Raw genomic sequence first — 23737 nt, forward strand, 5'->3', positions numbered from 1 at the left:
TTTTGTAGATATATTCTATTCTGGATCCCAAAAGGAAATAAAAACAAATCTAATGAATAAGAACTGAGGGGGGAAGAATATCTTCCCTTTCTTGTTCTTTGTAGATTTTAATCTTGCTGAACTTATCCAATATTGGTGGATTCATTTCTAGTTTTTCTTTTAATCACACATCTCCTACATTTTACACTAATTGTATCTGATCATTAGGGACTAATTTCCATTTAATTGGCACTAGCCAACTGATGTCAACTCCTAATTAGTTTTCCTAGATGGAAGTAGAATGCTAGCAACATGAGGGATAGAATCTGGAGAGAGTAGCCATGGTGGTTTTCCCTGCTCTGTGTCATGTCTTTTTCACTTACATGGGCAGACTCTTTCCTGCCTCTTACCACTGAAAAAGGGACTACAAAAATTATTTAAGTAAAAAGGACATTTACAAAGAGGACTTCCTAATGATTTTTAAAAAGCTATTTGTAACTACAATTTAATCAGAAGGAAATTATTTGTTATACAATATTAGGCAAACAAAAGCAACATAAAATTTTTATTTATGATTGGTGCTGAACTTTATGAAACCTCATAAGAAAAAATAACACTGGACAAAATATACCAAATGTTAATAGCAGTTTCCTCTGGGTAGTAAAATTATGAAAGATTTTTTCCTTCTAATTTTCAAAATTTTTATAGAGTGCTTAGATTGCTTTGACATGCAGGTAGAAATTGGAAAAAAAATCCCACTAAAACAGTAATTTGCTAATAATTCCTTGGCAAGGAATTGTTCATTTTCATTCTAAGGAATGAAACATTTCTATTTAAAAAATATCTTTGGGCTTACTCAATGTCCTATAAATAGAAAAATTCAAATGACATTCTTACCTTAAAACAATAAGTGTGAAATAGATATTTAATGAATAATATATGTCAGAAAATGATATATATAAATATGTATGTGCAGGAATTAGAAGTCCAATGAAGGTAAACACCATAAGAAAAGCAACAAATGATAGACAATTCCAGAATCTGCATTTTCAGAAAAAAAATTGAATGTAGTTAATTACAGTTAACTAATCTAACACATTTATCACAAGGCTTATTCATGTGAGGCATTGTGCTAGGCCTAATCAAGAAACTAAAGTTGAATAAGGCATTTACTTACACTCAAAGGGCTTATAATTTAACTGGGGAGAAAGGAGCAGTAAGGCAAGTAAACAAATAATTCTAAAGCAACCACATTTAAATTAGTGTCTTTCTTTTGGGATTGATTCTGAAAACATGTTTTGGTGCATTCAGGCATCACGGTTCATGTAGCTTGAAAATCCTGGTGTGAACTCCTCATATCATTAGGAAGAGCTAAAATTATTTATCTTCAAAAAGAACACTGAACTGCTAGTCTGCTTTACATAGTGATAGAATTGAGGCTTATCCTAAAATCTAGCTAGCACTTAGAAGATGTGAATTAATCCTTTATTCAAACGAATGTCCTTTGTAGATTCTCCATTTAGGATTTGTGAACATAAGTACATTCAAGTGCCCTAGAGCCCAGGAAAACTCTACATCATTCCAAAGTGCATGTTCTCATCTGCTACAGGCAAAGCAATTTGGAAAAAGACACTCAATTACCAATATTGGTCATGTTTTGCTATTGGGACCATAGGAGGCTATTTAAAATTTACTTCTTGGGGTGCCTGGGTGGCTCATTCGGTTAAGCGTTTGCCTTTGGCTCAGGTCATGATGCTAGGGTCCTGGGATCAAGCCCTGAATTGGGCCCCCTGCTCAGCGGGCCGTCTGCTTCTTCCTCTCCTTCTGCCCCTCCCCACTGTTCTCTCTCTCAAATAAAATATTTAAAAAAAAATAAAAATAAAAAATAAATTTACTTCTTGTTATCTTCCTTTATATTTCCTGTGTTGAATGTCACAATATTATATTTATAACAAAATAAATTGAAAAGGTTAAAAGGGCACATGAATACCACTTTATGAGATGAAGGTAGCTTGGTTTAGCCATATGCTGAGTGCCCAGAAACAGTCCCTGAAACCCTTAAAAAGAACGATTGTCCCTTCTCCAGAAAAACAGATTTGCCAAAAATACTACAGATCCAATACTAAAAACAACTCTTTCTCTGTTCCAGTAATGTGAATTTTCAGTTCTGAACATTATTTAAGAGGCACAAATACCTAGGCTTTATCGGAGAAAAATTAAATGTAAAACATTCTAGCCTAGGAAATATTAAGTCAAATCCTTCAAAATACTTTTTCTGTGACCAAAGTTAGGCTAATTACTCTAGGCTGTGAATTATCATCCCTTTCTTGCATATGCATGGCCATGCTTTTAATTCTGTTACTTCTGGATTTAAATGCTGCATCGAACACCAACTTGGAGGGAAACACACTAAGATATATTTTATGACAATTGTGTAATTTTTTGTGTTTTTTATCCTTCTTTTGACTTCACTATCAAAAGCAAATCCAATTGTTGCACCATGTGTATAGTCACCAAAAAACAAACAAACAAAACAAAACCCTCAAAGCATTATACTCACCTACCCCTACAATTAATGAAATCCCTTGTGAATATTAACTGAGTAGGATAATTCAGTCAAGTGAATGGTGAATATGAACTACTACCATACCTTTCTCTTCATTTAACAATTACATAATTGACTAATTTTCCTAAATTTGTGGAAAAATGCTGCTAATACCAAATATAACAGTCTCATTAAATGAGCATAAAATGAAACAAATCAATTAAGCAACAAATAGTGAGGAGCTGTCAAGACCCTTTCATATGTGGTAGGAATTAATGGGAGAAATCTGATGAGGAGGAAACCAGATTCTTTAAGGAATCAGTCTATCAACTTCAAAGTGAGTATGAGCCGAACAACCAAGCTCCAACCCAGCTAACGGATGTGTGCATGTCCTTGGGCATGGGTGTGCGCACTTGCGTGTTTGCGATAAGTCAGGCACACTGAAAAAGAGCTTCTGACTTTGAGGTACAGACAGATCACCTACCTCAACTCTAGGTGCAGTAGTACCAAGGATGTGGGTGAGAAAAACGCAACTTTTAAGGAATTCAAGGGAAGTAATGTCTTCAGGGGAGACCCAGGTTTCAGTTAGAGCGGAAAGGTGAAAGGAGTCTTCAGAATCACTTCCCAAAGACAGAGTTGAAACACATAACGTTTTTAATTCTTCCTCCAACAATTAATTGTGGCAAGTAATTCTGCCTAGCTGCTGGTACAATTGGCTTCCATTATAATTGACATGAAATGTTAGTAAGTTTAGCTCCAAAATTCTGTAAGAGTCTATGCTTTCGAACTTCTGACTTCTGAATTTATTCTATCTTCTCTAATGTTCTCCAAAACTCCATAATCATTGATTATGTTCAGGGCTTCTGTTAACACATGTTGCCCTTTTGTGCTTTAGGTCAAGTTCTCAGCCAACGTGTTGGAGCATCACAGAAAGCAGCACCCTTCTTCTACGTTCGCACAAATTCCAATCACCCCTAAGCTGGATGCCCTTGAGCAGGGCACAGTTTATACATTTGTACATTTGGCCATATTTTCTTTTATAACACTGCCAATCCTTTTCAAATGCTCTAGCTTAATCTTTTAATTTGCTTTGCATGCCATCTCCTCATTATTCTTAAAATACTGGGTTTCTATTCTAGTAGCATAGAATATGCCATGCTGAGCCATATTGGAGCCTGAGGCAAAAGGAACTAATCAGTAATATTGATTCCATCTTTATTTAAAATTTTTGTGTTTTCACAAACATGGATTTTTTGGATTAATTTCTTTTTTTAAAAAAAAATATTACCCTAAAATATTATTTATCTTCATGACTGAGTATTTTGGCACATTCTTAAATTTTGTGACTGAGATGAGTGCCTCACACGCCTTACCTTAATCCTGGCCCTGTCTAGTGAATTATACTGGAAATTACTGAGTAGATGGTCAGAGACTTGAGAGAATTTGTAGGAAAATAAAGCCAACATGAACTCAAGGTAAGGTTATAAATTTTGCCTAAAATTAGAGGATTAGAAGACACAAGCGAATAGAGTTTTTAGTAAAGGTTTTTAGTCGGGTAGTTTTGGAGTCAGTATCTTACTTTGACCAATGTATATGTAGATACAGTTGCTATTACAATATTATAGCTTCTAATGCATGAAACAGAGTGAAAAATATGCTAGCTACTCACTCGAGAAGAAGTGCTTCAACTCCTGGTTTAAAACTTGTAGAATTTAAAAAAAGTCCCATAATGGCCAGGGTAAATATTCCAGACATTCCAACTAGCTCACCTATTTTTTAAAAGAATTAAATATAAAGTATTAATTTAACATCAACAGTGGCACAAATTTTGCCCGAGATGAAAATATCAGATATCTCGATAGTATAGTAACTTTATAGAGAGGATACCCTACTTGGTTTCAACTGGATTATATTGCAGATTATTACCACCACCTTGTCCTTCTTTCTCCTCAGATTCACATCCAACTGTGTTGTCAAATCTATACTGAACATCCTTGCACTGCTTTGGCTTCAGATCATTGCCAACAATATGAAGCTCACAAAACTCTTCATGTGCCCCACTGCGGCTTGAGCACCCTCTATTGGTCTAATTTTTTCAGAGGGGCTATGGAGGAATGAAATGGAAGTGAGCCAGTGAGTTCTTTGTGGACTAGCCCATTTCATATGCTTTCTTCTTAGGAGACAATGGGAGAGAGAAATGGTTTGATTTTGTGGCAGGACTAAGGGAGTCGATCCAGCAGAAACCTCATATGGCTATACTTCTCCAGCTTAATATTGTTTTGGTACATTTACTGTGCGGGACTGAAAAGCATAAAAAATTGGAATATTCTTAAAAGTAGTAGTATTAGAGTTATATCCCCCCTTGCTTATGAAAGTAGTATATTACCACTGTAAAAAATTCAAATAATACGGTACAGTATAAAGATTATATATATATATTTTTTAAAAGAGGACCCATAATTCAACTACCAAGACTTCAAGTACAGACCATCCCTAACTTAAGAAGTTTCGACTTGCAATTTTTCAGCGTTACAGTCGTGCAAAAGCAGTGTGCATCCAGTAGAAACAGTACTTAGAATTTTGAGTATTGATCTTTTCTAAGGCTAGCAATTTGTGGTAAGAGCCTCTCGTGATGCTGGGCAGTGACAGTGAGCTGCACCTCCTGGTCAGCCAGGCCATCGTGAGGGTGAACAACCGATATGCTTACAACCATTCTGCACCAACACAACCACTCTGTTTCTCACATTCAGTACAGCACTCAATAAATTACATGAGATATCCAACTCTTTGTCATAAAATAGGCTTTGTGTGAGATGATTTTCCTAACTGTAGGCCAATGTAAGTATTCTGAGCATGTTTAAAGTAGACTGGGCTAAGCTATGATGTTTGGTAGGTGAGGTGTACTAAATGCATTTTTGACTTATATTTTCAACTTACAATGGTGTATTGAGATATAACCCCATTGTAAGTCAAGGAAGATAATTATAATTTTAAAGAAAATTTGTATTAGAGGGGAGGGGGGTGGGAGGATGGGTTAGCCTGGTAATGGGTATTGAGGAGGGCACATTCTGCATGGAGCACTGGGTGTTATGCACAAAAAATGAATCATGGAACACTACATCTAAAACTAATGATGTATGTATGGGGATTAACATAAGAATAAAAAAAAAAAAGAAAAAAAAATTTGTATTAGAATTTCTAAAATGGAGAGGACTGTATTTGTTTAGAAGAAATAAGTTGATAAGTTAGTTGAGAATAGAGAATGAGACCCAAAGGGCAGCATTAAGCATTAAAGGATACCTGCTGAATTTCTATACTGGACACAAGTGATAAGAATTAAGCAGGAAACATGGAAAAGTGAGGAATTAAAGGGAGCTATCAGATCTCATAGAGCCATGAATTACATAATGTAACTTCCCTTGTGAGCTCCCTTGTCCCCATCTTCAGTAAAATTTACTAAGAACCAAAACTTCTCTATATTTAAAAGGAAGTAGCATGGGGTGCTTGGGTGGCTCAGTCGTTAAGCGTCTGCCTTCGGCGCGGGTTGTGATCTCAGGGTCCTGGGATCGAGTCCCGCATCGGGCTCCCTGCTCGGCTGGAAGCCTGCTTCTCCCTCTCCCACTCCCCCTGCTTGTGTTCCCTCTCTCACTGTGTCTCTCTCTGTCAAATAAATAAATAAAATCTTAAAAAAATAAAAAAGGAAGTAGCAGAGATCATGAGAAACTAAACTCCAGAAATTTTCAGGAATCATGAAATCCTTGGGTGCTCGTAGGCTATAGAATTGGGAATTTAAGATAATTGGATCAAGATCTTTAAGAGGAGTGGAGTACCCAGTGAATACTCATGATGGCATATATACACGACATGCATGCACACAAAGTCACACATTTAAAAAAAGCTATAATGAGATTATACAGTAATAGTGTTCTGTAATAAGCTGCTTTTTTCACTTATTGTTTAGCAGACATTGTTCTAGTTAATAAATAAAAATTAAAAAATTTTGTTTTAATAGTAAAAGAATATTGTGGACATGCCACTTTTTATCATATTGCCGTATTTATCAATTGCCAGGCATATTTGGATCAGTTCTTTGCCCCTCCATTTTTTGGCTTACTTTACATTACTTTATTGCAACAGTTGTGTTTTAATTACTGGTGGCTTGTTAAATGTTTAATACCTACCTAGGAGAGAAAGTTCTTGATTTTTCTTAAAGTTATCTTGTCTGTTTTCACCATCAGTATTTCCAGATGATATTTTAAATTGGTCGGTAAAATTTCAACCTCCCCAATTGCTATCATTGTTTGATTCAGATTGTGATACATTTTAATTTTGTAAAGTTAGTATCCTTATCACATTACTGAGTCTTCCCTTCCAGAGATGGAAAATTACAAGTTTTATATTCTTCATTTTAATCCTGGCTAGAAATGGTACCTAAGCCAGAAACTAACACTTTGTTTAGTTAGTTTTGAATTATAAAATAAGAGGGAAGTGTGGACATAGGCACTTTGAGGAGATCAAGTCCTGGACTAGTCATAGTCATTTATTAGGTAGTAGTGAAACTTGGAAAATATTTGTGGTGAATATCTTGAAGATACTAATAATATAAACATTAAGTCAGGTCAGAGTGAAAGTCTTTTTACATTAGATTTATATTTACTCTGTACCTCATTTTCATGAAATTCTGCTTTAGAAGTTTTCTTTCTAAAATGTTTATAGAGGGGCACCGGGGTGGCTCAGTCAGTTAAGTGTCTGCCTTCGGCTCAGGTCCTGATCCCAGGGTCGTGGGATGGAGCCCCACATTGGGCTCCCTGCTCAGCGGGAAGCCTGCTTCTCCCTCTCCCACTCCCCCTGCTTGTGTTCCTGCTCTCGCTGTGTCTCCCTCTGTCAAATAAATAAATAAAATCTTTAAAAAAAAAAAAATAAAATATTTATAGAGACATTTTAACTCTAAAAGTTTAAAATTATTTTGGGGGGGTATAACCCTTAATCTTGAGGCTATGTTCACTTACTAAATAATGTTAGAGGGAATTATATTTGCTAGGATATATTTTTTGTAGAAATTTAGGTATCCACAATTAAAGTAGTATGCAATGAATGTATCTGTACTGACCGTTCTCTTGCTGTCTATTAATTAATTAACTTGATTCTGTAAACTCACTTGACTTTAATTGACTTTAATCTACTGATTAGTTAGGAAGCCTCAAGATCCTACATTCGGCCTTTCCTTCCTCAGACATGAAAATAATGAATCTTGTTACTCTAGCATTTCTAAAAAGATTTTTTCTGTCTTGATTTATTCAAATTTTATATTTCTTAGTAAACTTAAATAGTTCTCCATATTAGGCTCAAACTTCTTGTTCAGTTTATTCCTTTATATTTTGTAATGTTTTGTCAATGTAAAGAGAATCAAATTTTCATTATATTTTCTAACTAGCTACTGCTGGCTTATAAGAACACTATTTTTTTCTGTATTTATCTTATATCAAGCTATTAAAAAGCCTTTTGGGCTTAGTTTATTAGTTAATGTTTTTGGGTTTTCTATGTAATCTAAAATGTTGTCACTAATATAATTTTCTCTTTCAAAATTATGGATAAATGTCTTCCTTCCTCTCTTTTCTTTTCCTTCCTTCCTTCCTTTCTTTTTCTTTCTTTCTTTCTTTCTTTTTCTTTCCTTCTTTCCTTCTTTCTTTTTCTTATTGCCTTAGCTAAAGCTTCCAGAGAAATCATGGATATGAGAAAAGGCAACATTGGCTTGCTCTTAAATGTAAATGGAAGGGCATAGTATAAGTTTGTAACTAGGTAACTAGGTATCATTTATTGCACATGCTAACTCCAAGTCATTTACAGGGCTGTCTTGAATGACATTCTGAGGCTGCACTAGAGAACAATAATATGGTGAATTATTAATATCTGCCATTCTTCTGTGAGGAAGAAGTGGTGGCAAATGGATTAACATTGATAGATTTTCTAATATTTAGTCTTAATCTGTAAGTTCTATTTTGATTTCCTTTTTGAGCTAAAATTTATCAAGAAAAGTATATTTAATTTCAGGCTATTAGAATGATTATTTTTAAAGGCCCTCCTTTTGTAATTAGTAAGTTGTGAATGCATTGTGATTGAACAGTGTTTCAGATTTTATTAAAATGCTCTTCAAGTCTAGTTCATTTCTATAAATGGTCTACAAGTATGTGTAAAGGATATGCATTCTCTTTGGGGAGATAAAACTTTATATCCTGTTAACCAAGCATTTAAGTTTTTATTTATATCTGTTTATAGCCATCATTTTTTGTCCGACTGGTTATGAAATTATCTGGGAAAGGCATGCTAAAGTATCTCATTGTAATTATGATTTTGTCAAATTCTTTTGGCTTTTGTAATAGTATTTGCTTTATGTATCTTGAGACATTGATTTCTGTTGTATAGATGTAATATTTTCATCTCTTTGATAGGTTATTTTAACAAAAATATTCCTCCTAGACAAGTTGAATTTTTTGTTTTTTTGTTTTTTTTGTTTACAAACTTTGCCTGGTATGCATTTTCCCAAATCTCTGTTTTGCATTTTTCTGTCACTTAGTTTTAGGCATAAGCCCCAGACTTACAAATTAAAAAGATGAGGTACAGAATTGAAAAGCTGAGGCTTATGTGATTGACATCATCTCCAAAAACAGTAGACATCCACAGTTGAATCAGTTTTGAACTTAGAATTCCAAACAAGAAACTGGCTAGAAAATAAGACCAAATTTCAAGCAGGATGTCAAAGGCTGCAAGAAAGGGGAGTAAACAGAAAATAGTTAATAGAACTTACTTGATCTTAATTTTAAGTGATACTCTGGGTCAACTTTTCTTTTTGTCCTTATCTTTAAAAATAGCTCATCGCCATTTGTATGTATGGTATTTTCTTATTCCTAAATTGAAACAGTTTGTATTCAAATGCTGAAAGCCATATAGAAGTTTGCAAAATTTAGTCAGTTTGGTTTAAGAGCTTTTTTTCAGTGCCCATTAAGAAATACACATGTATTCAGTGCCATACAATGCAATAAATTTTGGAGATGCAGTTGAGTAAGAAGTAGAAAGTCCCCAAACTCTTGGAACTTATATTTTATATCTATCAAGGTACATACAGGAAATACAGAAAAAGGAATGCCTCTGGGTCCCAGCGGAGTGAATCTCCTGCATTGTTTTGGCTTGCCAAACTAACTGATTGGTTTCTCTAGGTCACACCTGCTCTAGGCATGGAGTTAAGCCATAATGGTAATCTGGGGAGTCTAGCACCTTCTGCAACTGAAACAGAGCAGAGGTAGACTCTGATTTCAGAAGGAGGTAGGGGATTGGAGTTAGAAGACCCATTTGAAAGCTGCTTTCTTTTTAAGGAAAAAAAATAATTTCTATTCAGTAAAATGTTTACTGAATGGAATTATTAGGCCAAGAAAAAACAAATCCATTATTTCTTACAGTGTTTTTAAACTCTTAACATGCAAGTTGGAAAGGACAAACCTGTGAGTGCAGTAACTCTTCTTAGGTTTCCCCTTTATGAAATATGTGCTAACTTCAAAGATGGAGCAACATTATTTAAATAATTACATGACTTTTAAAAATAATTATTATGAAAATTATTGATTCACTATTATGTCAATTGATATAAATGAAATATCAGTAAATCTTATTAAGCATCTTTTTTTTCTTAAAGGAAATTTTTCTTTCAAATCTATTAAAAATTCAGAGAAATCTCTCGTGGCTGAGGAAATAAGTTCACAGTTCTCTTCATCCTTCAGCAGAGTTTTTATTATTGTAGTTGTTACTGTTATTATTTACATAGAATGATTATTTATGGTTTTTACTCCTCTGAAACTTAAACACAAAATTCTGTTCCATTAATTTTATCAAAATTATGAAGCAAGCTCTGTGAAAGCAAGGGCTATTATGTTCATGGCTGAAACATGAGGCCTAGAATAGGAACTATCACATAGTACATATCAATAAATAATTGTTGTATAAATGAATGAATGAATTTCCATATCAGTACCCAGCCCTCCCTTCTTTTTTGCTTGCCAGTGAATATCAAGAAAGTTCTCTTGATTAGATCATAGATACCAACTCTGATAAGGTTCCCTGAAATTATGTGGGCAATCTTTACTATCTTAAATGGAGCCTAGTAGAATACTGGACCAGGCTGGAGGCTGGGCATGGATCTGTCCAATCAGCATGTATGACTATAGCTCTTTGTATTTTTCAGTTTTCTGAGACAGTGGTCCTTGAGTTTTTAAGAGGCTTCTGAATATAGACATCTCTTTGTTGCTCACCTTCATCATCTTCAAGAAGGCCCTATCTGCAGGAAGTTCTATGGTGAAAGCTCTCTGAGTGACATAATATCATAAGCATAACTTATGATAAAATATTATAAAATCCATTTCAGTTTTTAGAAAATATAGGATTCTGGTTTTAAGAAATTTAGAAAAAGAATAAGTCCTTACCTAAAGAATGGTTCACCTTTTTTTGCAGGCTGACATTAATATCCTCAATACCAGTGAATAAAATCAAAGACATTATAGAGGTCATCAGACTTTCTCCATTAATTAAATTGATGAGGCTTCTAGAAAGACCTGTGGAAGAGAAAATATTTTGTTTAAGGTGGGAAAATCACTACTAAAGAGTAAAATTTTATTATCAAGTAGGAGTATATTCTTAGCTATAGATTTATATCACATACTTTGCCCATGTACTTAAATAAACTTTAGTCATGTTTGAAAACTCCCTTCAAAGAAATTTAATTATGTATCAACTGCAAGTTAAGTCTAGACTTCCATAATTAGGAATGAAATTAATTGGGGTTGACCATGGTTTATGTAAGAAGGATGATCAGCTAGAGCTGTCATTCATTGTTTTAAAGCCCAGATGAAAACATGAAATTCACTGTTTTTTTAAATTTGGTGATTTAGCCAATATCATGTATTTAAGGCAAGACAAAAAACAATAATGGAGGGATAAAGGAAATAAATAAGCCAAGCTTTATAACATGGTACCTAAGCAAAGTATTGGGGCAATTGTCAGGATAAGCTCTCTATGATTAGAAATTGTTTGACTTTCCTATACATTCCTTTCAAAGATTTTAGAAATCAAGCTCTATGAAATGGAGAGCACCTGGACATTATGTACTCCCATCCTAATTTCCCTCCATTTATGATGATAGTTTAGATATCTATCAATTGTCATTTTTCTCTATTAAATATGCTTATAGTGGCAAAAGTATAACTTTGAGCATTGTAATGATTTTCTAGATGGCCATAGGAAGGAAATGTTATTACATCACCCAACCACTTTATGATCACAATCTAACACAGTAAGTATGCTGTTGTAAGAGAAGAGAAGTCAAGGCATTCTATTCCTGTGGAAGCTCAAGTGCCTTGATGGTCCAATTCTTCACCTCTTTATGCATCCATGCCCTTTGCTGTAAAACTGCAATTCCTCTCACCTAAGAGATCCAGCCCGTTTTGTCATGAGACATGATACAAGCAGAGGCTTAAGAAAGATTTTTGCTTCCTGTCTCTTGCATCTCTGCCACCATCATGATAGTGTTCCCCGGCTGCACTACTGGAAGATTGTGAGAAATGTGTGGAAGAAAGATGGATCTTCCCAGTTGAGGCCATCCTAGATCACTGAGCCCCCAGATGACCCTCTCACTTACTGTAGATTCATTAGTGAGCCCAGCCAAGATCAGCAGAGCTCAGCCATACCATTATAACTGCCAGACTCATGAGAAATAATAACTGTTGTTTTTCAGCCACTGTGTTTTTTCTTACTCAGTTGTTGGAACTCAGAGTTGTTCCTTACTGAGAAAAACCTAACTGGTCCTGTTGTATAACTATTCCAATTTGGAAAATGAACTATAACAAATGTAAATATTTGAAAATAAACAACCGACATGGGGGCATACGAGGAGTCAACAGACCATCAAAAGCTCAAGACAATGTGAATATACTCATGTACTCATAAGCCTGGGCAGACTTTATGTGTGTGTGAAAGTAAAATAAAACAAATATAAAAATCTTGCTTTGAAAACTCAGGCAAAAATGTTACCAAGAGAAAAATACTTTAGTTTTCATTTTAATTTTTTTTTAAATAGGCAAAATGAGGAGGAAATCAAAATTCCAAAAGTCATGGCAAGATGACTAAAATGTATGAGCATAACTTTGCAAGTTAACCCAAAGAAATTACTTATCTTTTTTAAAAAGATTTATTTATTTATTTATTTGAGAGAGAGCGAGAGCACGTGCATGTGGGGGCAGGGAAAGGGGCAGAGGAAGAGAGAGAGAGGAAACTCAAGCTGACTCCATGCCGAGGCACAGTGAAATTATTTAAATTATTAAATTCAACAATGACAGGCCAGGAAATCAGTGGAATACTAACTAGATTACAAGATTATAAAGTCAAGAATGTAATGCTCTCAGGTAACATAGAACTTTGCCAAATCTTTTGAGTAGAAAGGGGGCTGGCACTGACAGAGTCCCCATAGAGGCAGGGTTGGGTGACAGATGTTGGCACTTCCTTCTTCTAAAGTCTTACCTCACAATCTTAATCTCTTTGTTTTGAAGAGTTGGCTTTCCTTTATTCATAGAGGTACATTGATGTGTCTCCTCTATTCTGTTTCTACTTGCCTCAAGTAACTTTTTCCCCTGTACTGGCTATAAAATGGAAAGTGCGTGTGTGTTTGTTTGTGTGTGCACATGCACACATGCCATATTAAAATTCTATTTCAGAACAAATGTTGTAATTTTTGTTACTAAAAAGTGACTGGAGGAAAACAAATTAGGTTATCGTTTTTCTTGAATGAGGCTCTTAGATTTGTGTGTTTGTGGGGGGCGGGGTTGTGTTGACTTGGTATTTTATTTTTAAATATAGATTTATTTCTCCTAAAATAGTACACACTGAAAACACTGTATGACTAGTGACTTTATTGTTTTTGACTTTTCAAGTTTTTGGTTCCTAATGGTGATGATGACTCCAAAGGCATTTTTTAAAATTTTTTATTTTTTAATTTATTAATTTATTTTTTTTACAAATGGCATTATCCTAATGACAGTATTGTCAAAGGAAAAGGGGTATTGGGCAGTGGAAATGTCACCACAATGTATTTGCAAATTGTTCACTCCTGGAACTGTTGGCTCAAAGTAGAAGCATGTATAAAGTCAAGGATTACACATAATCCCATTTTATTTCACAATTGGATGAAATATATATATGTTAAGTAAGCCCATTACTGGCATTTCATTTTGTTCTAAGCATCACTATCCCGAATCTCCATGCTCAATCCCCAATGTCCCAGAACCCTATTTCACATAGTGAAAACCTACAGTGAACAAAAGATCTTAAAACTAGATATATTAAGTACAGAACATGATATTTTAAATATAGAAAAAGAAAAAAATATACCTACCAAGGTCTCTTATAGCAGCCGCCGTCAGCATGGGATCTGAACTCACAAGGATAGTTGAAAATAATAACCATGGAGTGGTTTTCAAAAATAATTTATTCACAGATGCCAGATACCAAAGAATTAATATATAATTCATCAAAAAGCCAGGAATTGAAATTAAAAGTACCTGCAAAGAAATTTTATGGGTAGAAAATTCAGATTGCCTTTGTATCCTATTTTAAAAAGCAGATTATCAGGATTATTGGAGATACAGAATCACACTAATTCCATCAAAGGGAAATTTTAAGTTACCTTCTTTAACAAATATGTGCCTGCAACTCTGGAAATAAGAGGCAAATATTGCAACGAGATACTTAGGACCTAGGACATACCAGTTGTAGGAAATACCATATTGTAATTAAAAGGGAACTTTTAATTTTCTTGATAAGGCTGTTGAATATAGATATGTATGTGTAAAGGTGTATGCACACACACCATATATACACACGCGTATATATACACATTTAACTATGCATTGGACTGAAACATAGGCTATTAACATAGAAAGAAAGAACACAAGTTAGAAAAAAGTGACCAAAGAGGGAAAGAAGGAGAAAATAAGATAATACAAAGAATGTAAAGAAATGGCAGAGCACTTTAGAAAAGATGGGAAGAAAATTTCTGTTATTCTAGACCTGGAACCTGGCCTTCTGCTTTCCCACCATTGCCTTCTGCTTCCTTTTATTACACCAGTGGCAGCTATGTAGCAAGATTTCATTCCCAAATGGGCTTAGAAAACGTGATGTGCCTGAAGCTACCTATAAGAATTCAGAAATGCATCCCCATGTTCATTGCAGCATTATTTACAATACAGTAATGTAAATTTACATTATTTACAATAGCTATATACAATAATAAGACATGGAAGCAACCTGTGTCCATCGATAGATGGAGTTGATAAAGAATATGTATTATATATAATAGAATATTATTCAACCGTAAAAGAGAAGGAAATCTTGCCATTTGTGACAACATGGATGAAACCTGAAGGCATTACGCTGCGTGAAATAAGTCAGATAGAAAAAGAGAAATACGGTATGATCTCACTTGTATGTGAACTCTTAAAAAAAGCTGAGCTCATAGACACAGAGAATAGATTGGCGATTGTCAGAAGTTGGGGGCGGTGCAGGAGTTTGGTGAAAGGGGTGAAACATTATTACATGTTTATTCACCATTTGCTAGGCAATGAGGCATTCGATAGGACCTAGAAAGGTGAAGAGGGTCAAAGGGTACAAACTTCCAGTTCTAAATAAGTCATGGGGATGCAATGTATAGCATGCTGACTATAGTTAATAATACTGTACTGTATATTTAAAAGTTGCTAAGAGAGTAGGTATTAAAAGTTATAAGAAAAAATTTGTAACTATGTGGTGATGGATGTTAATTAGACTTATCTTGGTGGTCATTTCAAAATATATATAAGTACTGAATCATTATGTTGTATATACACCCGAAACTAATATAATGTTGTATGTCAATTATACCTCAATTTAAAAATAAAATAAAAATGAAAATGAAAAATTATAAAAATTTCATAAAGATGTTGACAAATGCTCTTACTACCAATATTAAATAAAAACAGCCATATATATGTATACGCGCATATAGGAGTCTTGTGACTAAATCTTATCATACATCCTTAATTATATCTTTAGAATTTCAATAAGTAATATTAAAGACATGCATCATTTTAGGGTTTTCCCCAGAGATTGCCAAACTGCCCTCCAGAAATGTTTACCAACAAACACAGCCACCAACAGTGTACCAATCAGTTTCGTTTAAGACGATTCTCCAGAGAAGTAAAATCAAATGACACCCCCAGTTTCCTGTCTCAGTTTTTGCTACATCGGGAAAGTCATGCATTTTCTAATGAAAAAACACAGGCTCTCAATCCTTCATTTATTACATGTTTATTTATCACCTGCTAGGCAATGAGGCATTGCCATAGGACCTACAGAGGCAAAACCAAAGATGGTTAAAAAAAAAAAAGAATCCAAAAGAACTAAAATATTAAAAGCTATCTTCCTTCTGATTACTTTGTTCTTCATTTGTACAGGGACAGTCATGTATGATGAATTGGGGAATAAACACTGGACTCTAATTCAGGAGGCTGGGGTGCTAGTGCTAAGGGATTTGGTTAAGTCACTTGATTAAGTGACTTAATACATCTCTTGCTGAATCTTAGAAGTGACAGAACAATGATGGAGTGTTTATATGGCCCTGTTGAGCCCCGGAGCTCCTGAGAGGGAGTCTTTGGTGGATAAACCTTGGTGACATTAGGACAGTGGGAGAAAATCAACGCCTCCTACATAATTTACCTCTAGGATGGCTGGGTTCTCACTGCAAGGTTTTGATGGTCTGGAGAATTGTATCACTAACTCCTGTTCAAAGGAAAAATTAGGATGAGGCTCTGAGACAAGAAGACTGAGGGTCAGGAGGCCCAAATCCTTATTCTCCCACCAAGAGTTGTCAACACCCTAATAAGTCACAAAGCATATTGTTTGTAAAAGTTGCTGCGGTAATTCTGTTCTCTGAATTCACACCACTGGAAAGTTATCTCCAGCACTGACTTGGTTATCATGTCATTCTTCGCTTTGGCTGAAAGAAGCAAGAGCAAACACAATGAAGGTACAGGCCAAAAAGCATTGGCAAATTGGAGCTTGCCCTCTTCTGTTGATGTCTGAGACTCTGCAGCCGTCATGGGAAGAAGTCTGGAATAAACTTCTAGATCATGGTAGTGACACCCATTGCCTACAGCCAACACTAACAGTAACAACCAACGGACACGTGCATGGGGCCATCCAGCTCATCCCACCTCGGCTGACCCCACAGTTGTACAGAAATGCAAGAGACGGCTCAGCAGAGATCACCCAAACCAGCCCGAAGTATTTTTTGTTTTTGTTTTTTTTTATTATGTTATGTTAATCACCATACATTACATCTAGTTTTTGATGTAGAGTTCCATGATTCATTGTTTGCGTATAACACCCAGTGCTCCATGCAGAACGTGCCCTCTTTAATACCCATCACCAGGCTTTTATATCTCTATTCTGTTCAATTTCTTTCTTTCTTTCTTTCTTTCTTTCTTTCTTTCTTTCTTTCTTTCTTTCTTTCTTTCTTTCTCTTTTTTTGGTCACTTGTCTGAACTCCCATTTGCCTGGACTCAAAATAAAGTAAATTATTTTAATAGTTTTGTTCCTAATGTAGTTTAGGTAATGACCTTATATTTATAAAGCTATTTTAATTACTTTGAAAGAAATGTATACCTTGCTTAAGATTTGGAGTATTTTTTCCTTGAGGTCTTTCCTTGATGGGGTTCAAATAGCACACGATGAGAAAAAAAATCATAATAGTTGGTGAATTAGAATTATAGCCATTTTTGTGAATATTCTCCGTTTTTGTTCATGTGCATATGGGAAGTTTTAGAAGGTGGGTATTTAAAACACGGCTTTTATGCAAAATAATCAAACAACTGGATCAAATCTATTTCATAATAGCTCTCTAATAGCATCTCAGAGTTAAAATTATAACTGGCATTAAGCTCTGCCAGTCAGATTTTTAAAATTACTTTTTTTCTCCGTAAGTTTTTTTTTTTTTTTTCCTGAGCCTTCAATACACTGGGCGATTGTTAAGATATGGCTTATTCACTAAAATATAAAGCTGGGGGCGCCTGGGTGGATCAGTCGTTAAGTGTCTGACTTCAGCTCAGGTCATGATCCCAGGGTCTTGGGATCAAGCCCCGCATTGGGCTCCCTGCTCGGTGGGAAGCCTGCTTCTCCCTCTCCTACTCCCCCTGCTTGTGTTCCTGCTCTCGCTATCTCTCTCTATGTTAAATAAATAAATAAAATCTTTAAAAAATAAAAAAATAAAAAATAAAATATAAGGCTGAATTTTTTTCTCCTGCACCTTATACTTTTTCTTTGTCTTCTTTGTTTTCTAATTTAAAGCAAAATTTTAAAAAATCTGGACATAGATAACATATAGTAGTTCATGAGTGAATGATATTATCACAAAGAGAACTTCTTACCTGCCAAAATAATTTCTGCAGCATGTAAACATCCATGTCAAATGCAACATTAAAGATAATTATTGGTGTAAATAGATAAAAAAATACTTTTGGACTCATCCATTGTATGGCATCTGCATATATTTGGACCTAATAATATAAAAATATGTCATTTTTTCATTTATCCATCCTTCTATTAGCATCGATTGCATGCCAGGCACTCCTATCTCTAGCGAAAGAGAGAAAGATATATCACAATGTAATAGGTGTTCCAATCTTAACTCTATTGATTTTCATCATTTTCTTTCCTTTTTTTTAATATTTATTTATTTATTTTGGGGGAGGAGAGGGAGAGAGAGTCTTAAGCAGACTCCCCGCTGAGCACAGAGCCCGTGTGGGGCTCGATCTCACCACCCTCAGATCATGACCTGAGCCGAAACCAAGAGTCAGATGCTTAACTGACTGCGCCACCCGGGAGCCCCAGATTTTCATAATTTTCCATCAGATTGTTACCAGTTACAGTGGAAAGTTAATGCATATCTCCATGCCCATTTTATTTTTTAAACGACGGGTATAGAAAGTACATTGATATGGGTACAAGAGAATATGGAGAAGATTTTCTGGCATAAAGGAGGAAGACAGGTTTCAGGTAGATAGATTATCATGCACAACATCCACAAAGAAGTAAACAATCATATCAAGTTTCAGAAACTACAAATAATTAACCATGGCTTACACAGAAGATGGGTGTGGAAGAATAGCAGGAATAAAAACTGGGAAGTTAATGCTGTGAATGAGATAACTAATTAATGGTGTTTATCACAAAATATTTAGTTGATATTTGTAAATCCTGTTATGGGCATCCACTCAACATTCTGTTCATTAAGGAAACACTGATTGCCCGCTGTGTTACGTGGTATCTTTGCTTTGGGGGGATGAGTCTCCATGAGTCTCTTGTGTTTCTCTACATCTTATGAGTGGAGGCATTGATTGCTTTTCTTCCAGACTATCTTTCAAAAATATTTGTATGGCTAACAGCTTTGGAAGACAGAGCCAAGTGCCCCCCTTTAGAGCAAAGAGCTGGTGTACTATACTGTAACAACGACAGTGTCTCCTTCCAGGGCAAAAGATCAGGTGAGCTTACTGCCCATCACAAAATATTCAAGTTCTCTAAACTCAGGTTTCTTCTCCTGTAATGCAATCCATTGTGTATGCAGGTTTCACCGGGCCCTCTTTGCTTCTCCCTGTGGGTATTGGGGCTCATGGAACAGGCACAAGAAGATGCTGATACTCCGACTTCTGCTATCGCTGTGAGCACTAAAGTCCTTTTCTTGGGCCTAGGAGTCCCATGTCTTTTGCCAAGACCATGAAACTGTGGCAGGCTAACTTATTACTTGCAAATAGAGTAAATCTTAGACCCTTCACAGTTCTTGACCTCTGTTCTCTTCTTTTAAAAGGTTATTGACAAATAGAAAAATTAAGTTTATAGATGTACTTAAAATTGCATATAAGTCAAAACTGTACAGTTACAAAACCTATTGATGACAAATGAAGTAATAATCTGGGTCTTATATGGATACATGTCTTCCATGATGTTCGTTTATAGCACTGGTTACATTTGTTTGGGAAAGCCAATCGTTTTCATACATATTCTCCATTCACACTCTGATTGACTAGAGTAGGTGTTGGCGAACTATGGCCCAAGGCCACATCTGACTCAAGGCCTGTTTTTGGAAATAAAGTCTTACTAGAACACAGCCATGCCAGCTCACTTACATATTGCCTGTGGTCGCTTCTGAACGATAATGGCAGAGTTGAGTAATTGTGACAAAGCTCACATGGCCTGTATAACTTAAAATATTTACTATATGGCCTTTTATGGAAAAATTTGCTGCCAACCCCGGGGCTAGAGAACTATCTAATGTGTCAATGATACATTCTACATCCCTTACAGTAAGATGTATGCCTCTACCTGACTCCAGTTGTTCTCAACTATTTATAACACTGTAGTGCCTGGACTACATCTGTAGTTTGCCTTCCTCCTCACGTCCAGCTCCAGGTAAGAGGTTCAACTTCTGTTTCTTGAGATCTTATAAGTCACACACACTTAAAGTTTAGCCTCTATTCTAATGGAAACCCTGTAAAACATTCCTAACTGAGGCAATAGATTGGTTCAATGTCAGAATTCTCTTGCTACTAGAGTCCTATACCAGCAGCTTAGGGTCTCTGGGCTTCTATATTATTAACCAAGTCCAGTCAGTTAAGCATCTGCCTTCAGCTTAGGTCATGATCCCAGGGTCCTGGGATCAAGTTCCGCATCAGGCTCCTTGCTCAGTGGGGAGCCTGCTTCTCCCTCTGCCTGCTGCTCCCCACTCCCCCTTGCTTGTGCTCATTCTCTCTCTCTCTGACAAATGAATAAATAAAATCTTTAAAGAAAAAACAAACCAATTCTTGTCTAGCTTTTGAATTCTGCTTAAACCCTCATTAGCTGCTCACACTCTCAGTAGGTGTATGTGAACTCATTCTCTGAGCTGCCTACCTCCTTTCAGATGGAGGCTCTGTTTTGACTACATTTAGCTGGATCTCAGCTCTGTCACCCCTGGTTCCTTTTTTCACACATCTGATCTGATGTCATCCATATCATAAGCATCCATCGACTGGCAGAGCAGTGAACTGGCAAGTATTTTTGCAAGTTTCCTTAAGCCATCTTTGTATTTGTATGAATTTGAGATATAGTACAAAATATTCATATTTACTATACACACCTGCTCAGATGTAAAACTTAATATTTCAAAACTGCATCCAATTAAAAATAAGATCACAGGGAGAGGAATTGGAAAGTCTTTTAAGTGTAGATTCAAAAATGCTGCAAAAAAATACATCTTTACTGAAAGGCAGTGAAATATCACATTTATGGAACTTTAATTTGATACGCTTTCTTAATACTGAGGACAATGAAATACTGTTTCACTTTTCACTTACTTAATTCCTGTAATTGAAAACCTCTCTCATACTTAAGCACACTGAATCAGTATAATTCTTAATCTGCTAGATTCTGTATTTACCTCTTCTATGAAGTATCTCATTTCCTTAGAATCTTTAGTAAATACTGCTAGAAGTCATTGGCTCTTGGGTTATTACTAAAATATTTATAGCAATTTTTTGGTACATGCTATAATCAGATATTAGTTTCTTTAGCAATCTTGCAATAAGAGGTTAATAAATAATGAAACTTTAATGAAATCTCCTGGCTGATTCCCAAAATAACAATGAGGAACTAGGTATAAGAATTTGCCCAATGAGAAAAACTAGCTTCCCATTACTGCTTACCTACTACACATTAGAAAACCTGTAATGAATTGTTATCAAAGTACAATAAGCCGTATCACAGCATTTCCTTCAGCTTAATGTTTTCTGCTTCTTTGTAATATAATTTCTAATCAAAGAATGCAAACAAAAGGGCTTTCTTTTGATTTCTACAGTATTCTTTTCTTCTTATAGGAGTTAGGCATAATTTATTATTTGAACAAAACTTAGGGGACACCCTACCAAGTGGTCAAAAAGTAACTGGTCCACTCAAAAGACCCCACTCATTTTGAAAATTCTTTGTTCAAGTGAAGAAAGTGGTACACAAGTAGCTTTAATATATGAATGAAACTATAGTTTGTGATGACGCAGATAGCAATCAAAATACCCCAACCCTTGATTTTTGGCTCATCTGCTTTAATTCTTCCCATCACTTAAATCTAACCATGACCTACCAGGTAAAAAGTGTGACTACTTTGAATCCAAAAGAGGATGAAGAATATGAATCAGTCTATACATGTCTCTTTTCAGAGGCAGATTATCATTGGATTCATTTGGTTGATAATCTTAGGTTAAAAGTATGAATTTAGGAACAAAATTCTAACTTTCTATTACTGCTACTTTCCTCAGTTCTATATGGTGACATTTACAAGATATAGCCATAGAATAAACTCAAATAAAGAGAGTTAGACCTACCTCCAACTGTGCAGATCAAGGACAATATTAGAATGATTTCAGGGAGATCATCAGAAGTAGTCATAAACGTACTTCTGAAAAATTCCAGCCATGTGCTAGAAAATCCTTTGGTAAGAACAGTGAAATTAGACAGACTGGAACTCAAATCCATTCTGTTGTTTCTCACAGACCAGCTGAATTCAACTCTTAGAATTTAGCAAAACTCTCACAGGATCAAAGGATTGTAAAATTTGCCTTCTTTCTGACCTTCTAGCGCATTTCTTTAAAAAGAAAAAAAAAAAAGAAGAAGAAGGAAGAAGCTCATATTTCTCCTTAATTATTTCTAGTGATATCTTAGGGCCCACCAAATTTAGGGAAGCCTCTGCCTTCTATGACGCTTACAATTAAAATGAGATAGAAAAGGTACAACCCCGAGTGACGGAGGCTAGCCAGTGTCACCCTGTGTTCATTTACTATGCCAAGCACTACTCAGCTGTTATTCGCCCTGCACCTACCCAACTGTCTGAAGGGAGTTTTCATCTAACCAGTTCCTGGGACCACAAACTGGTGTAGGTTAATTAGTTCTGGGGATGGACAACTGAGAGGTTTGCCCTCAACTTAGCTGAGCCTCTGGAAGCATCTTCTGGCAGCTATTCCAAAGTGGGAAATGGGATGGGGTCAGAATGTTCTGATCTTATTTGTTGCTCTCTCCAGACAGAAATTAATAGACCATGGTGCTATTCCATCATAGCTTTCTTTTATCTCATTTGGGAGTGAGGAGCCAGGTTTTCTCTAACTTTTGTATATCTACATAGTGACCAAGAATGTAAAAAAAATGTTGAAACCAAAAGGATTTAAAATAGGGGAGTTGTTACATGTTCTATCTCATGTGTCCTGGGATGTGTCTTGGTTTGAAGAAATAGGTCATAGCTACAGTCCGCTAATCTCATCTGCTTCCCGTGCTAAGGAGAGTTTTATATCGGGGTCCTAAAATTCATGCAGGGAATTCTTCCAATTGAATCTCATTAATAGTGACTTAGCATTTTCCAGTGTCCACTATTAGCATCTTCTCTGGCTGCCATGCTAAATCAATTGGTCATTACCAAACTTCCTCTCATAATCCAACAATGTCTTTTTAAATTTCAAATTTTAATGTATTTTTAAATTTCAAATATTTATATTTTATTATATGCCCTTTCCTGAGTATAAAAATAATATTTTGAAAGAGAAAATTAAATGAATACATGTTTATTGAACACTTTTGAAATAAATATGTAAACAAACATTCCAAAAAACAGGAAAAAAAGTCAACCAGTCATGCCATCTCATGGCTCTTGTGTGTTTTATTTATAGGGTTGGGCTCATCCTTATATAATTTTACTTTATGCTGCTTTCCACTGAATGTTCTATCACTAGCATCAAAGAGCCTTGTAAACACCATTTATAAAGGTTGTAGTATATTAGCACCAATATAAAAGTGCTGACTGTGGTCAGACTGCCCGTAAGCAAAGGGCTGATGGGTTGCAGCTTGCAGGGTGAAAGACTCTGGGCAGCTTCCTTCACAGCTATTGGCCTCAGATTTCCATAGGTCCCTAGTCTGTGTCACTTATTCTCTCTGTGCTTATTATATTTATTTGGCATCACCTATGGTATCATAATGATACTGGTGCCTGGGTCCTATCCCCAGAGATTTCTATTTAAATCAGTCTGACTTGCAGCCTGGGCTCCACAAGCAATTTTAATGTGCAGCTAAAGT

The 23737-nt window shown here is 35.5% G+C and overlaps 1 protein-coding gene across 1 annotated transcript in view; it reads right to left on the reverse strand.

Moving 5' to 3' along the window:
* Positions 1–22153, reverse strand: part of SLC9C1 (solute carrier family 9 member C1) — a 67277-nt gene extending 45124 nt beyond the window's left edge. Inside the window, exons 1-8 of the mRNA XM_021692679.1 lie at positions 22003–22153; positions 20766–20866; positions 18022–18150; positions 13956–14121; positions 10996–11124; positions 9124–9285; positions 4194–4293; positions 877–1020 (exon numbers count right to left, since the gene is read on the reverse strand). Of these exons, the coding sequence (XP_021548354.1) occupies positions 877–1020; positions 4194–4293; positions 9124–9285; positions 10996–11124; positions 13956–14121; positions 18022–18150; positions 20766–20866; positions 22003–22153 (1082 nt within the window). The remainder of the gene's footprint in view (positions 1–876; positions 1021–4193; positions 4294–9123; positions 9286–10995; positions 11125–13955; positions 14122–18021; positions 18151–20765; positions 20867–22002) is intronic.
* Between the last annotated feature and the right edge of the window lie 1584 nt (positions 22154–23737).

This window comes from Neomonachus schauinslandi, chromosome 1 (genome assembly GCF_002201575.2).
Source record: "Neomonachus schauinslandi chromosome 1, ASM220157v2, whole genome shotgun sequence".
Lineage (NCBI taxonomy): Eukaryota > Metazoa > Chordata > Mammalia > Carnivora > Phocidae > Neomonachus > Neomonachus schauinslandi.